At 40.0% G+C, this 16,778-nt stretch overlaps 1 protein-coding gene across 1 annotated transcript; it reads right to left on the bottom strand.

The window, feature by feature from the left end:
• Nucleotides 1-12,580: 12,580 nt before the first annotated feature.
• LOC143527043 (acidic mammalian chitinase-like) lies at nt 12,581-15,587 on the bottom strand. The gene is made up of 11 exons (XM_077021947.1): nt 15,563-15,587; nt 15,439-15,465; nt 15,142-15,346; nt 14,924-14,980; nt 14,624-14,789; nt 14,130-14,254; nt 13,837-13,960; nt 13,475-13,657; nt 13,276-13,392; nt 12,954-13,086; nt 12,581-12,846 (listed from the first exon to the last, which is right to left on the bottom strand). The coding sequence occupies exons 1-11, from the start codon at nt 15,585-15,587 to the stop codon at nt 12,581-12,583; spliced, it is 1,428 nt and encodes a 475-aa protein (XP_076878062.1).
• Between the last annotated feature and the right edge of the window lie 1,191 nt (nt 15,588-16,778).

Here is a 16,778-nt window from a genome sequence, read left to right as displayed (position 1 = left end):
TGAAGTTAAGATTGTTATGTTTTAAGTATATTTTACACTGGATGTGTTTTTAGAATTCCAGATGAAGTATATATTATTTCTTAATAAATAGAGGGGATCCAATTTCTTTCTTTAGGCTATACAGTATATAATGACATGAATATGTCCAAAACTATGAGCGATAGTGTCACGGAACAGCTCCGGACCCCTCCTTTTGGGCGTGTGTTTATGTCGTCTGTGTCTGGTTATGACCATGTTTGTATTTCCGTGGGTGTGTAAATGTAAATGTGCCATATTTTGTCAATTGTGATTTTTACACTGCAATCGAAATTTGTCCTTCGCTTTTAACCCATCTGTGCAGTGAACACACACACACACACTAGTGATTACTAGGAGGCTGTGAATCACACGTGCCCAGAGCGGTGGGTAGCCCTAGCCCGGCTATATGTTTGACCGCAACGTGCCTAGTCATGACTGCCTCCTCCCCGCGTAACAGATAGAAGCAAGGTGGTCTGAGTGCGGTTCTGGGTCTGGGCTGCACTGTGTTGAAAAGATGCAGTGGGCTGCAGTGAGGTTTTTTGCAGTTAGCAAAATCACCATTGATAATTTTTACACTTTGAACTGGTCAGAGTGGAGAAGGAGTGCTTAATTCAAAACAAGCTTTTGCTAGGTAACTTTATTTCTTTTGAACACCTATTTTATACTTCCACAGCCTTATTTCAAATAATTTACAGTCCTCCAAAGCCCTGTGCAAAGTTCACTGATGATTTCACTGAACTGTCTCTGTCGATTATCACTTTTTTTTATCATAAATGTTGATTTAAACACTAAGATGATACCAAGGGCAATAATACCAAAACATCTTTTCCGTTATTTGACACTTTTTGATATCTTATCTCTCTCTTATCTGTACTTTTGTTCTTTTACAGAATGTAGGATAGCCTATACACCCGAGGTCATGACCTAGGGTTAGTGTGCACACACTGGATTCAGTCATTTCTAAGAGTCTTAACATTACTAACATTACTAATAAGGAATTGTCACTGTATGAAAAGTCTAAAGATTCTGCACATGTGATTTGGTGTGATGGCATCACTTTGATGACATTACTTTGTATACAGGACATGAGACAGATTAATTCTGATGACTCTCCACAGTTAAGCCTGCTGTAGTTAACAAAACAGCTGATCATACTGGAGTTAAGAGTGCCCTGGGAAGAACGCATTGAGGAGGCCAACGAGAGAAAGAGGGCTAAGTACCAGGAACAGGTAGAGGAGTGCAGGGAGGGAGGCTGGAGGACCTTCTATGAGCCCATAGAGGTAGGCTGCAGGGGATTTGCAGGAAGGTCTCTGTGCAAGGTCTTGAGTCACTTGGGCATCATAGGAGCAGCAAAGAAGAGGGCCATCAAGTCCGCAAGCGAAGCCACTGAGAAGGCCACCCGGTGGCTTTGGATGAAAAGGGCAGATCCGTGGGCTGCTACTGGGATGCAAGTCGGGACCTGATCACCCCCGGCTGGGTCGCCTGGGTGAGGGTGTATGATGTTGTGAGACCCGAAACACCCTATGACGGAGGATGCGTCCCAGGGCATCCATGAGGTGTTTCTTAAATACATACTTTATTCCTTATTTGATGAGATAACCAGAGATTAAATTTGCTCACTGGTTTGCATATTTCCTTCCTCATCATCATCACCATCATCATCATAACTGATCCAGAATGTTGAGCATCACTGGCAGATTGGCCCTCCTCCCCCTGAGTGAAAGGGCTATTAGGACATTTAGCGCAGACCTATACTGATCTGAAGATCTGGAAATATGTGGATCCTGCAAGTAATCTAGCAGATGATTTTGCTCAAGAGAAGTCTTTGTAGGTTCTACCACAGCCTGCTGGATTTTTGGAACAGTGTTCTTGTACCAGTGAGAGACTTGCTGGCTTACCATTTCCATTTCCTACCCTGAAGGACATTGTGAAAGTCACATGGCTGACCTTTCTACCAAGCCAAGGGATGAAGCAGCAAACTACGTGGCACAAAGCCACTTCTGCCAGTCACCAATCTCACCAGTCTCAGAAGGCCTTATATCCAAAGAAGCCTTCCGATCAACTCCAAGAGTCATCTTTCTTCCACATCACCCAATCACAGAAGTGCTGTAGTGATTAGGGTTGGAGGAAGACTGCACAGATCAGAAGAAACAGGAATGGGAACCTTCCACCCCTACAGATCCCCATCACCCAGTGACTAAGCCTTTCATTAAAACATCCTGTTGGCATCCCTCGTCTCACTTCATTCAGTATGCCAAAGCCATGTGGAGTTCGTTCCATTATGCTGTGGTAGAAATGACACGACACGAAAAGTGTGGTTAAAACTGGGCTTTTATCATTTTTGCATAAATCTATTTGTTTGTTTGTTTGTGTGTGTGTGTGTGTGTGTGTGTTTGTTTGTGTGTGTGTGTGTGTGTGTGTGTGTGTGAGAGAGAGAGAGAGAGAGAGAGAGAGCACATGTGTATTGGATTGTTTGTATACTTTATTGGCATTTATTTTATGACATTATTTGGTGAAGTGAAAAATGAGTGAAACATAGAAGCACATTCTGACACCCGTCTCAGGACTTAATGGAACTTCAAATATTCAGCCCAGTGATATACAAGATATGATTCATTCTACATTATTGCACAAGTTCAACAAAGCAGGAACAGTCTGGAACTAATCATGATAGAAGCCCAAACTTAAACTAAGATATAAGCCACAAATACTGAGAAACACAAAACGAATACATTAATGTAAAGACACTTAATGCTCATTGATAAAGAGTCTAATTCCTATTAAGACATTGCAAACAGATGTGCGAGAGAGTTAGTACTATCTGTTTAGATAAGGTATAGATTTCTGGTTTTATGAGCGATTACAATAAGCAGGTGTCACACTTTAGCTGTACTCCCAATGACCATCAGAGGGCGATGTCTTACCAAATATCAGTCTTATTTCTAAACGACTCTCCTTTCCTTTAAATTATGTGATTTTCCTTTAAATTAAGTGAAGCAGCCACATTGGTGATCAAGAATGTGATGCACCGCGAACGAAAAATTTCCAGTGAAACTGTTCATCTGTTTAGCAGTCTATTCCAAAGCTTAGGAGTAAACCTAAAAAATGATTAGTTGGTATTTTTCTATCATTTCCAGCTAGTTCAAATTGCAACCTGATTAAATAAATTGCCAATGTACCACTAATAATTTGCTCCCTCCTTAGTGTCACCACAGGGGATCAAGTCTGCATTTTGATACAACTCTGGTTTTGTGTCCGGTGTCCTTACTGACACAGCCCTCCCATTAATCAGACTGGGGACCTGCACTGTACGTTACGTTGGCAAGGCGTCGAAGTCAGTTGAAAAAGAAATTTCACGTAGTAACATAACCTGAAATGGTTTACGTTAATGAGCTGAATATCCCTTATTTTCCTTCATTAAAATTTAAACTTTTGGTATAACATTGACGGGAAAAAAGCACCACAGCAAGTTGAAGTAGCCCTGTCATTCAATTTTAATAGCCAATAAACTACCATTACTGAGACTATTAATGAGTAGGAAGGGCTTTCCATGTAACCTTATGGCATGGAAAACATGCCTAGTGAGTGTGGTAGAAGTCTGAAATTCATTCGTTTTCATTAATTCATTCATTTCTGTGGAGCAGCTCAGGGTTGCGCTTTTCTGTTAGGCAACCTTTGGCCACCAGGTTGACGTAGAGCAGGGATGTCAAAGTCAAATACACCGAGGGCCAAAAAAACAAATTTGCTACAAGCCGAGGGCCGGACTGGTTCAATGTTTATTAAAACATATTGAAATGATTGCACATAGCCTATTGAACCAAGACCTAACACAGTGTATATTATTTAATGCTTAAATGAATAAAGCAATATTTTCTTATGGATCTGTCAGTAATTTCAATTGAAAACATTTTTCAACAAGCAAACAGATAAAAACAAACTTCCTTCAAAGAAAACATGTCCTGTACATTAAATGAATAAAGTAATAAAGGTTTGAAAAGTGCTGGAATTTAGGCTAAAGTGCTTGAAAATGCTTGAAATTGTAACGACTTCGTTTCACAACAAATAGCTGTCTGACTGAACAGTTCTCTTGTATTACGTTAACAAATACGAGCCTCTTGTAATTCCAGGGCGAAACATGAGAGAACGTGAAGACGTTAAGATTGGGCGTTTTGAAAATAAACAACCATTAAATAATGTGAATAAAAAAGCGAATTATTTCGACTATATGTATAAATATTTAACTTAATTAAGTTTAACTGGTGCGCGCAGTTACAAAATTCGAGAGGTGCACGACCTTGCGAATCGACAGCGTGCGACGCCCTCGTGCACGGGCGGAGCCACTGCGATTACGTCATTTTCGCCGCGCAGACCCTTGCCGCTTGTGTGCGCTGCAGTGACTTCACGGGCTACCGTTGCATTGTGGGGAATGTAGTGTTTGTGCGTGCAAAACACCATCGGGCGGCTGTGGCCTGAGGGCCGGTTCTAATGGTAATTAATATCATCCAGGGGGCCATAGATAATCAATTCGCGGGCCAGATCTGGCCCGCGGGCCTTGACTTTGACATATGTGACGTAGAGGGAATCACGGGCAATGAGCTACACCTGTCTACTTAAGCACTGCTCACAGCCTCTGGTTGTTCAGTGTTCTTATACACAAGGCCGGTATTTTTGGTGGAGGCCTCAAGAACCTCCTCCTGGGTCTCTTTTTCTCTCTTCCCCTCCCAAAAGCCTTGAGTCATATCTTTTCAAGCCTTTGCCAGATTTCTTCTAGCCCTTTGGATTCAGTTGGTGTTCTTTCCCTCTCTCATTTTGGAAAGCCAACCTTTTTGCCAACTTTAGTTTTCCTTTTGCACTGTACTGTTTGGGGGTTACAACAGTCTGCTTTCCCCCCGGCTCACCCTGTTTGCCCTGCCCTGCTCCCCTGGGTCTGACTCTGGGATGAGTCTCCCGCTTACAGGAGCAGCATGGAAAATTCTTTTTGTGGATGCTTATGTTTGTTTGGTTAAGTTTCAGAAGGTGTATATCACATCATTGGCTACTGTCAAAGAATGTAATAATCATAAACCAATTAGTGGAATTAGTAGATGTTTGTATCAGAGTGACATACAAAAATACTTTGGTACTCAGAAATGTAACCCTAGCTAACATGAACAGATTAGAGTCGCAATACACTGCCAAAGACTCACTTGAAATCTAGAAAACATAATTATTCCTAAAATGCTTGCATGAGCATTTTAAACCTCCTTGCATGAGGAGTTTTGATGATAGACTTGCATTGTTTCTTTCTATATCTTTGTAAATTAAAATCACCACCAAGTGGCAAATGGTGTGAGTAGAATAGCATATGCATATATATATATATATATATATATATATATATATATATATATATATATATATATATATATATATGGACCAGTGCGTCTAGGCCTTGGGGCTTGTTGTGACTGGCATCTTTGGTCAGCTTGCAGTTTCCTGGTTTGGTTGTTCTGTTAAATGTTTGTCTCTGGGTGGTACCCTAAAGAATGGCTTACACTCATATGGGGAGTGATATGTACGCCTTTCAAGCACAGCAGACAGAGAGTGCACCAAATTACAGGCTTTGGAAAAGCCTGTGGGACTTGGGACTTCTGTGGCTTGGTGATTGGTTCAAATACAATGTGTGAACATGGGCGATGACTGTGTGTAGTTCAAACAGTCCAGCAGACAAAAAACAGAATGTCCTAGACTGAGCACAGACATGACAAGGCCATCTGTATTGTGTAATTATTATAATTGTAAAATGAAGGCACCAGAATCTGTTTAACACATCTTCTGAATGTCTAGGTAACTTGAGCTGATGTAATGAGTAGACTCACAAGATTAGTTACTTCTGCATGGGTAGGGAGTAAAATACCACGATGACAGTGTGTAACACCATCACAACATTCTGATGCTAAGATGCAGGTTGACAGGAAGATTGGCTGTTTAGACTAAGCTACAAGACATCATCTTGTATTTTTGGTTAGACATCCACATTGCAATTTGAGCCTGGTCTGCACAATAGCTGGAATTAAAATCAGTTAAATAAAAAGGCCATGACATGGATTCACTCTATTTATTGGCATGTCATAGTCAAGACATTTTTAGAAAATTCTAGTGCTGTCAATTCCAGGTGCCGCGATTAAAAGTCCTCACCAGGATTTTGCTCAGGCTTCCTGGATTGTGTTGATTCCACTAATTTTACCTGGATTGCTAATTAGAAAATCTAGCAAGCTTGAGCAAAATCTGAACTCAACTATGAATTCAAGACTTTTCTGGTGCAGGAATGAGCAACACCTTTTAGCCAGAGCCTCTGCTTTCTCCACTGCCTTGATAAACAGTTGATTTCTGACATTATTATATAACTCTGCTGGGTTAAGCGTCCTGGGGGAATAAAACACACGAATTGAACTCTGGATGGTCCCTGTGGCAGTGGGAGATGATAGCACCCATCACATTCTCTGAAGCATCTATCTCTACCACAAACTGCAGAATGTGATCTGAACGATGAAGTGTGGGGACACATCAGGATTTGAAAGCCCTCTGACATGAAATTATTCCACTCAAGCCATTTAGGCTTACCTGGGGCGAAGAAGATAGAGTTGCAGCCCTGGAATTGGAGCGTTGGATAAACCTGCAGTCAAATTTGTGAAGTCTAAAAAATCTTTTCAACTCAAAACCCTCCATTCCTCTTTCTCCAAAAAGAAGCTGAATGCCACCAAGGAAATGTGAGGACACTCTTAAACCGAAACATCCTCCACATGTTCCTCCATCATCTGACTCATCAGGAGCATCAACATGTGGGCTCTACTGCTGGGGAGTGCAGCTTTAAACTCTGAGCTCAAAATGTTAATGGCACAGTTGCAGGGATGAAAAGGGCAAAATGAAGAAGCTTTAACCTTACTTCAGCTGGGCAGAGAATCTGAACATTCTTCGTAGTGTCAGGACCCTTTGAGCAGTATGATATGAAAGGGAGATGCATGTGTCAGAACATTGAAGTTTTCATGCAGTTAGATTGATATATTTCCAGGTTATTGTGGGATTATAGACTGTTAACCAGGCAATGCTTAACACCTTGGAATTATGACTGCACTTGGGAAGAGAAAGTTTATGGGCTTAGTATGAAGTAGTTCAGTTTACACGACGAGGGATCTGGTCTTCCCCTTAATCTTTTCATTACCTAGGGAACTACCATCCAATTCAATCCAGCGAATGCTAATGGGTTTTGCATGGGGACTAGAGGGAGTTTGAACTTTTAGCAATTTTAGCGTGGCCAGTCTCCATGGCTTCACCCTCTAGTTTCAAATCAACCGTGGATGGTTGAGGATTAATCCTGAGCCAGGAAAGCATTGCCATTAATAGATGTCCAGCTCAGATAGCAAGCTGAACGAACGGGTTGGGAGAGAGATATTCATTTCTACAGCCAAACTTTGTTTGGAGAGCATCACCCAATCCACGGTTGCCTTCAAAGTTTTGCTCAGTCCAGCCATTCTCAGATGTGAGGACGGAGAGACTGGGAGCAAACTCGGCTGTAGAGCTGAAAGACATCTTTAAAAAGCACTTCCAGTCTGGCTTTCTGAAACTGGGTGATCAAACACCTGTCTAAATGCCTGCTCATACTAGAGTGTTAGTTGAAGAGCATGTTTGGTAAGATAAATAGCAGTGCATCAGTCTCATGTTTTACCAGGTAGAGCATATGCTGCTATGCAAAATTTTTTAACATTCACCTTTAGGTTTTCCAGTTTGGGTTCAGTTACTTGTTGTTTTAGAGTACAGAATTTCAGGCAATATGTTTGTACACAAAAGGTAAAATCTCAATATTTATTGCCATGATTTCATTAAATGTGAAAGGAACACTGCAATAACAAATTGAAAGTAGTTGTACACAGAATTATAATTAGGAACATTTTTTGAAGGATTGCTTAGCTTTTGAAGGCAAAGTAAAGGTTAGTGAAGTAAAATGCAGAAAACACACAGTAGGCCTATTGCTATTGCTCATAAAATGAGGAGCAACTAATATATTTGCTAATATAATATTAAGACATCCTTTCAATCCTCTCAGTTGTTCACTGGATGTAAAGTTCACTATGAATGAATCAACCAGGATCTAGGAAAGGTGAAACAAATGTCCTAGGAAAAATATTAAATATGCTATGAATGTAAGTCATTGCAGAGTGCTGTGTTTATTTAATTAAGTGTGAGATGTAAGGAGTCCTCCGGCTTCTTAGAAGCACAGAGCAATAGTTGCTGTAAAAAAATGAGGTGACCAGAATTTATAAACCCATTTCTTTGACTTTAAATCTATGTAAACTGAAGGGACAAATGATTGAGAATTGTGTCCTTAGAGAAGGGGCCTCTAGTCATCTTATCAGTTTGGTTTTCATAAATGCCACATTGCAATGGGTGCAGTGCTTAAATACAGATACCAGACAAAGCACATTGTCTCACAGGTGAAAATTAGAGTTTGCCAAATCAGAATATGCTGGTTGGGAGTGATATGGGGCAAAGGGTTGGAGTCACAGGACACACATACATTGTCTACTGATAAATGTCAAACTGGATAAGATCATCTCTAATGTAAAACCAAAGTAATTTGTTTTAAAAAATGACTAAAAGTTACATTTCGTCAAGTTAAGCTAACTGGGACATCTTTGGAGAAGGTGTCTTCAATTCAGTTCTTGGGATTATGGATGGACAGACATCTATGTGAATGCATGTGAATGCAAACCTCAGTACATTTTAAAATGTATAGTAGGGTTGGATTCAAGACATTGTCAAAAAAAAAAAAAAAAAAAAAAACTAAATTGTGAATATAGGCATCCCCAGTATCCTGTGCAGCCTTTAGGATGTTATCAGTCCCACCATCATAAGTTAAAATGGGCAGAATGAGATCAGGAGAATGAAGCTGATAGTGCCATACTGGGCTGTATTAGAAGGACAGGGAAGGGCATCCTGTTAATAGACACTCTGGCACTGACAAAGTGCAAAGTTCTGATGGTTCAGGAGATAACATGTTCAATCCACAGGGTGAGCTAATATTAACCTATGGCACCATGTGGTCGTGTTGGCAATGCCCAGAATTGTCATACCACCATAAATTTGTTATACCACCAATGCCCATAACAGACCTAGAGGCAGACCAATTATTTAAGTATGAGATGCAAATATTTACAGATGTGTCCAAAGGTTGAGGCCCAGACTCCATCTTTTAGACTGAAGCTGCCACCACCAACTGAGAGTTCTGAAGAATTCTGTGGTCAACATTTGAAGGTTTTTATGCTTTGCATACCTTGCAGTTAACAACATCTACCATAAACGTTTCAGTGTGGTAGTTGCTGACTTTAAATAACAAAAAAATGACATTGATTTTTGTTTTTGTTTGATCTTCTTTTACATTCTAGTTTTGCAATGAAAGCAATGAAATCCTAGTTTTTGAGTAGGCTCTGATCTATTGTGTAATACTGACTCATGATCACTCACTGAATTGAAGCAAAACACATGACACATGAATCTGACTCCCAGGGCTGGAGGTCAGAAGGCTTTTACAAGGCCAGAAGGCATCACACAGTTAACCAGGAACCCAAGGCTCCTAAGACCCCACACACCCAACACCCGACCTTGAGTTCACACCAGCAGCCTTCCTGCCTGGACTGGAACTCAGATGTTTGTTTTTTTGCACTTTAAATTATGCATGTAAACAAATGCACTGTCATTAATCCATGTTTACAAATGTGTTTCATGTTTTGATTGGCAGGCACAATATGTTTAATACGTAAAGAAGAAAGGTTAGAAGAAAAAGAGAAAAAGAAGAAATCAAAGAGGCCAGGCACAACATGAGTGACATCTTCATTAGCTTTATTAGGGTAAATCCAGTAACTGTAGTCATATAATAACAAGAAAGGACTGGCATCCAAACGAAGCCAAAGGCAATCCATATCCATTAACCAAAAGCAGACTGTCAGAAAACGAAGACATGAGAAGAAAAACGCTGAGTACCGCCTACATAGGCAACAGGGAAGGACGGAGTGGCAGTACAGGAAGTGCAATCAGAGGCACACATCCACCCCCAGATAGCCCTTCAGAATCGATCCCTGTTCAGCGTACCTACTTGAACACAAACCTCTATGTCTCACTGGGCTGATGACAGTAAACACATTCACAATAAAAGATGGCACTGCAGCAAAAAACCACTAATAGAGATGTAGACATTTCCTCAAATAATAATGAGAGGGTTTGCAAAGGAAAAGTAAAGAGATAAGATACCAAATCCATAAGAGGGAGAGCAAGAGGGAAAAGGTTGGGCTCACTGCTCTTATGACTGGCAGAAAGAAGGTAGCAGAGCAGATGCCCCATTTTGAAATGCTAGAATCCAACTACAGCCATGCAGTGTCCCCTGCAAATCACTGATTCTGGACAGGTGTGACATTCAGAAACTCTGCAAGCCATGGCAAGTTGCTGGAAAGCACCCAGACAAGACATTTATGGGTCTTGAATCCTTTTCTGCTATAGGAGACTGGTCTGTGTCTGCTTGGTGGTCACTATGGTGGATAACTATTTAAAATTTTCTCTTTTTGGTAGGCATTTGTTTTAATGTCAAAGATGCATATAAGCATATTTTGTGGATGCTGCTCAGAAATACCATAGATACTGGCAAGACATTGTAAATGCAATTAAATCTACACACATGGCTGAATCTGGATCAGAACCACCAACTACTTCGGCGAACCCTGTTCAGTCCTTTGCAGGTGGGTAAAATATCACACAAAGGTAACATCTAGGAAACCGTATAATTGTCATGTTTTTCAAACATTGCTTTTTTTGTTGACATGTTAGCAACCCACCAGCGTACAAAGAAGATTGCATTCTACATTCCCCATAATCCTCCTGTGTGTTCCCAATCCCCCGGTCTATTGATTCCAGCTCAGTCTCATTGTTCCTAATATGTCTCTGTGTTTAAACCCATCAGTTTGTATTGTCCTTTGCAAAGTCTCACTCTGCCTAGCCATCGCGTCTCCAAGCTACAGTACGTCTGTGTTGTTTTGTATGGGTCTGAATTTTTATTTTATGTCTGGAACTGTTTGGTTATGTTTTTTCACCTGCTTGGTCCTGTGTTGATTCTCTAAGCCTGTTCTGACCATTGCCTGGTTCTTTAACTTTGCTGCTGGATCACCCTGTGCTTATGATATTAAACCGTATGATATCTACCTACCAAACCTGAAACATGTAAGCAGCAATGATTAAGCATGAGTCCAGTACACCGGATATCAATCATCCTAGTAATAGTTCAGTTACTGGCAGATTTCTTTATGCACCTATTTCCTCATGACCTGGATAATGAAAAATGGATGAAGAATATTATTCCTTTCAACGGCTCATTCAAGCAGTACATTAAAAAGACGCCTAAACTTTTAAAAGTGAAACTTTTGAAACTTGAAAGAGTGGGTGAGAGCAGGAAGCTCAGGATACCTTTGTGACAACTGTTGTAAAAAGTTGCTATATAAATGAAGTTTGATTTTGATTGCGATCCACATCGCTTCCTCCTGCACTGGCCAGTGCCCAAGGGGTTAGCCCAGAGCAAGGAAGAAACATAGCCAATGTCCCAGGGACATTTTCAGTAGGATAGTATGGGTGCATAAAAAGCACATGGGACTAGTAGATCTCATGGACCGATGTCTCATGGACCGATGTCTTAATATATCTCTATAGATGCAAGATCAAAAGGTGGTACATGTCAAAAGTCTTTTATTTGTTGTGACCATTGTAAATGCCTGGCATCTTCATAGAATTTCAGGACTGGGAGAGAAGGATTTTCTGAATTTTAAAGTGTCTATAGCTCACGCATGATAAATGCTAGTTCTGTCGAGACATATAAAAGATGGAGGCCTAATGCAATGCCCCTCCTTTGAAGTTGTGTCCATGGCGCTTCCTGGGGTCAGATCTAGTCATTGGGCCAGATCACTGAAGCAGAAAAATGCTAAATGTGTGGGCCAACTCCACCAACTGACTCACAAATGAAATCACCAGAGAAGCCTCAAGAGTGTATGTGTCATTGGCCATTATATATATATACATATACACACAATGCAGCATAATCCACTGATGTTTTGAGGGCAGTCATGGCCTGGTGGTAGGGAACTGGTCTTGTGACCTGAGGCCATGACTGAGGTGCCCAGGAGCAAGGCCCTTAACCCTCAATTGCTCACTTGTATAAAAATGAGATAAAAATGTAAGTCGCTCTGGATAAGGGTGTCTGCCAAATGCCATAAATGTAAATGTAAATGATATAATGCATTAATTTAACTGGCAATTAATCTGGTTTTATTGGCCCAATGTAAATTGACTATTTTGGTAATGTATACAAATGCAATAAAATCAGAAGTGTACACCTTATTTTTTATGTAATGCTTTATTTACACACCAAAAAAATTACAAGCGCCTACGATGCAAATATTCTGAAAAAGCTACAAAAAAGGAGGCGGGGGTGAGACAACCAACATGCTTAGGTGGAGTATGTTGGAATCATTCGTATATTAGCTAGAGTTTAATGAGAAGTCCAGGCACAGCACTTACAACTGTCATTGAATACTGTGCCGGATCCACAATTCCTGGTGTAGGTATCACCACGAATGCAATCATAATATTTGTTGGCATCATCGGGATTAGGGTACATTCCATCTGGTTTTCCATTACAGAATCCTGGTTTGGGCTCATATGTGGTAGTTGTAGTGGTCGTGGTGGTTTTTAGGGTGGTCGGCTCGTTAGGGTCGCGTGTGGTGGTGGGTCGTGGTGGCGGCGTTGGAGGCACTTCTGAAAAAACATATTCAGTTGTGAGAAATCAAGAACGCAGTATTTTTGTCTTTGTAGAACAAAAATCAGACAGATATTACAGAAAAGAAAATATCTAATTAATTTACTGATGTCCAGTAGGTTTCTCAGGTGGCTCATGAGAGGATGGTTCCCCTGTCCACAGAATTGACCAGCAAAGTCATCCAGATCCAGAGCCCAGACGAAAGCCCCTCCAAACTTGTTCTCCTGCAGATAGCGGACCTATGCAGGAGAATGAGATAAGCAGTCAGGATGCTAGAAAATGGACGTTGAAAATATATATGAATAATTTGATTAGGGCACTTATTTTTTATTAAAATGTTCTTCCTATGGAAAATATGTGTAAGTATATTTTCAATGCCATTTATATTACACTAAAGGTCAATTCCTGCTATGTAAACTGTAAGGTACCTTGGTTTCATAGCTCTCTTTGGTGTCAAAGCCAACCCATTCACCACCTTTGGTGGCATAGGGTGATTTCTGATCCTCAATCCACTCAAGTTTAGTCCCCTCAAGGAAGCCACAGATCTATGGGGAAGAAACATCATGAAGAAATTGCTTGGGAGAAAAATGTTACTTCAAACCATTTTGCGGTCATTTTGCCAAGTACCTCGTAGTAGGCCCAGAAACCAGCCTCTCTGGTGTAGACGCCAGCAGATGCAGGTCCACTGGCTGGAGCTCCCACTCCACTATCTGACGATGTCAGACGGAAGGTACGGCCATATGTGGCAAACCCCATTCTCAGTTTCTCCACAGGGGTACCGTTATCCTTCCAGTACCTCATGGCATAATCCTTAACATGAGGAGCGAACGTCAATTCAGGATTGGGTGGGAGTAGGTAAAGTTAAAAATATTTGATGACACTCTGATGCTGCTAATAAGTGAATCTGTTAAGCACTAAACTGAGCGAAGGATATTTAAATCAAGACATGGGTCCTATTGGAAAAACTTCATTCCTGACAGAGTTCTCACCGTGTTGAAGTAAATGAGATCTCCTTCATCCTTAGACCCCTGATAGAGGGGACTGTGGTGTCCTGTAAATCTCTCCCAGGTTCCGTGGAAATCATAGGTCATAACGTTGATGATGTCAAGATACCTAGAGTTTCAGACTCCATGTTATGTCATGAAGAGTGAACAAAGTCTCTGCAGCTGTTTTGATTCTTTACTCACCAATATTGTAATTATTTATAGATTTGAATCTGTATTTATAGATTTAAATCTGTATAAAGTACCGTGTCTGTGAATTATGTTAGTTCACCACCTACTTGCCAATCTCAGCTATTTCATATCCAGCATCAATTGTCCCTTTGCCGGCTGATACGGCAGCAGTAACCCTGAGTCTAGGGAGCCCAGTAGCTTGGCTCTCAGCCTCATAAGCTTCCAACAGTTCCTGAACAAATTAACCAGGTAGCAGATGAGAATAACAACAGGAATGTTATCGTACACTTAAATGAACACAGTTTAGAGCAGGGGTGCCCATTACGTCAATCACGATCAACCGGTCGATCGCGAAGGAAGTGTCTGTCGATCGCGAAGGAATGTGGGTAGATCGCATGACATTAAAAAGTAGTGGATGAATGATAGGCTATTGTCCATCTGCACTGACGGTATATACACCGCCCCAGTAACAATTAACAATTTACGGTCGACCCCCCCCGTCAACAATTTACACTCGGGGTGAGGTAGATCTTTCTGACTTGGTCATGAAAACTTGTGGGCACCCCTGGTTTAGAGACTAAGGTTGAGTTATCAGACCTACCTTACACAACAAGCTGAACCTCTGTTTGTCCTCTGGAGGACTGCCTCTGGAACCTGGGTATTCCCAGTCCAAGTCCAGACCATCAAATCCATGTGTCCTCAAAAACTTGATGGTGGACTGGATGAACTTTTGACGGTTTTCAGCAGAGGACACCATGATGGAGAACCTGAGATTGATTTTTTACCATGTAAATGAGTTGCATTGTATATTAAATAAGCATGTAATCTGCTTACCTGTTCCAGATTAAATAAAGGTACTTTACGGTTATTTGTGAAGTGATAGAATTCATAATGTACTCACTGGGTTGAGCCAAAATTCCATCCACCAACAGCCAAAAGAGTTATAAGAGCAGGATTCCTGAATGGATTAAGGAAATATGGTAAATACACTGTTTCATATTTAATTGGTATTGCTAAGGTAAATTGCTAATTTAATTTATTGGTTATAGTGTTTGCTAATTGAAAAATTACAACCTTCATCAAAGGCTAAACATTTGTGAATCTGCTTATCATACATACTTGCTCTTTAAGTCATTGAATGCGGCATAAAGGGTCTCGTCATTCCATTCATATGTGACAATCTCATTAGCATAGTTAATCATAGCAAAGGCATAGAACAGATGGGTGCAGAGAAAGGGATCCACATTGGAAGGCATGTACTTCCCAATACCAGGTCGGTACTGGGACCAATTGGTGAAATAACATCCCAGTTCCTCGGAATATGCTGCATAATAAAGACAGAAATCCATTAAGTTAAGCTGGAAAATGTTCAACACATGAAAACTGATATGGAAATATAAATCCTCTGTTACTCACTGAAATGACACAGCACCAGGCACAAGCCTAGTCAAAATGGAAGCGTCAGGTCAGAAAATGGTAAACAGTGTAATTAATCAAATATCAAGAGAGAGTCTTGCAACCAAAGAATAATTTAAAATACCTGCTAGAAGCGTAAACTTGGACATTTTGAGACGACCAATCTTGAACCTTTGAAATGGTATTTTACTTCAAGGCACTAAAACTGCCTTTAGTACTTTGTGTGCACAAAGGCCAGCAAACCCTAAGACCACTGAGTTTAAATAACCAACTGCTTTGACTGGAGTCCTCTAATCAGATAAGAGATGAAAAGTTTATTAGGACATACAGAGATATGATATCTACTGTAAACTGTGGACTCAACAGACTCGATTATAGCTTGCTGTCAGAGTGCAAAATTCTGTCCTGTCTTTGAACCTTTGAAAGGGGAATACCTGATGACATAAAAGCAGTGTGCATTATAACACATGTAATACATATAGCATTTAAACTGAATTCCTAATTGTGGAAAAACATGTGGGGCTGACTGTATAATTATCAAACATTTAGTTGAATAGACAAAGTTTAAGAAAATCTCAAAAATGTATTTATTTATGTATGTGAAGAATAGCAAGTGAAAATTCATATAAAACATTTTGGTTTTGTTCTATGTTTGTGTTTGTAAAACCTGTGTTTGTTAAACCTCAACTATATTTAATTTTTTAAATAAAAAAATTAAAGGAAATATCACAGTGTAAAGAACAATCAGCAATTTAATCATATGAAGATTAACTGCTGGAGACTTTAAAATTATTTTCAATTACACATTTTTATTGCAGTATAGGAATCTCTGACTTAAGGAATCCAAAGATTGTATGTGAGTCATTAATAAAGTTTTTGAATTTATGCTCTTTATCTTTAATATAATATTTTTTTTATCTACAAGCTGACAGTTGCACATTTTAAACCAGAAACTTATATAACTTAACTTATCATGTTATTTATTAATGCAGGACAATTAATGTAGTGGAATTGCTCTAATGATCCAGGAAGTATTTAGCTCTTGCTCTAGTTAATCCATTTTTATGTACAGTATTGTTTTATTATTATACAGTTGGTGAAGATTAGGCAGCCTTATTTAGCACACATTTAATAGGAGATGCAGAAGATTTGCATTACCGTGTTATTTTTTCAAAGACCTGAATTGCTTCAATTGTGCAACTATAATTTATTCTGGCTAACATGAAAACGTGTTTCAAGATTAGCATTCATGTCCTGTAAGGTCTGACCCTTGTCTAAAACAGACCAGAATATTGTGCTTTTTTAAAACCTTTTGGAATACTGCGTGCCATATCTGCTAG

The sequence above is a fragment of the Brachyhypopomus gauderio genome, chromosome 1, assembly GCF_052324685.1.
Source record: "Brachyhypopomus gauderio isolate BG-103 chromosome 1, BGAUD_0.2, whole genome shotgun sequence".
NCBI classification, from domain to species: domain Eukaryota; kingdom Metazoa; phylum Chordata; class Actinopteri; order Gymnotiformes; family Hypopomidae; genus Brachyhypopomus; species Brachyhypopomus gauderio.
The sequence above is the reverse complement of the archived record's forward strand: the minus strand, read 5'-3'. Positions and strand labels throughout refer to the sequence as shown.

Coding starts and splice junctions, on each gene's coding strand:
- LOC143527043 (XM_077021947.1), bottom strand. CDS start 15,587: ATGTCCAAGTTTACGCTTCTAGCAG. Junction 15,347..15,438: donor CCTGGTGCTGTGTCATTTCA/GTGAGTAACAGA, acceptor TTTATTATGCAG/CATATTCCGAGGAACTGGGA. Junction 14,790..14,923: donor TGGAATTTTGGCTCAACCCA/GTGAGTACATTA, acceptor AATCAATCTCAG/GTTCTCCATCATGGTGTCCT.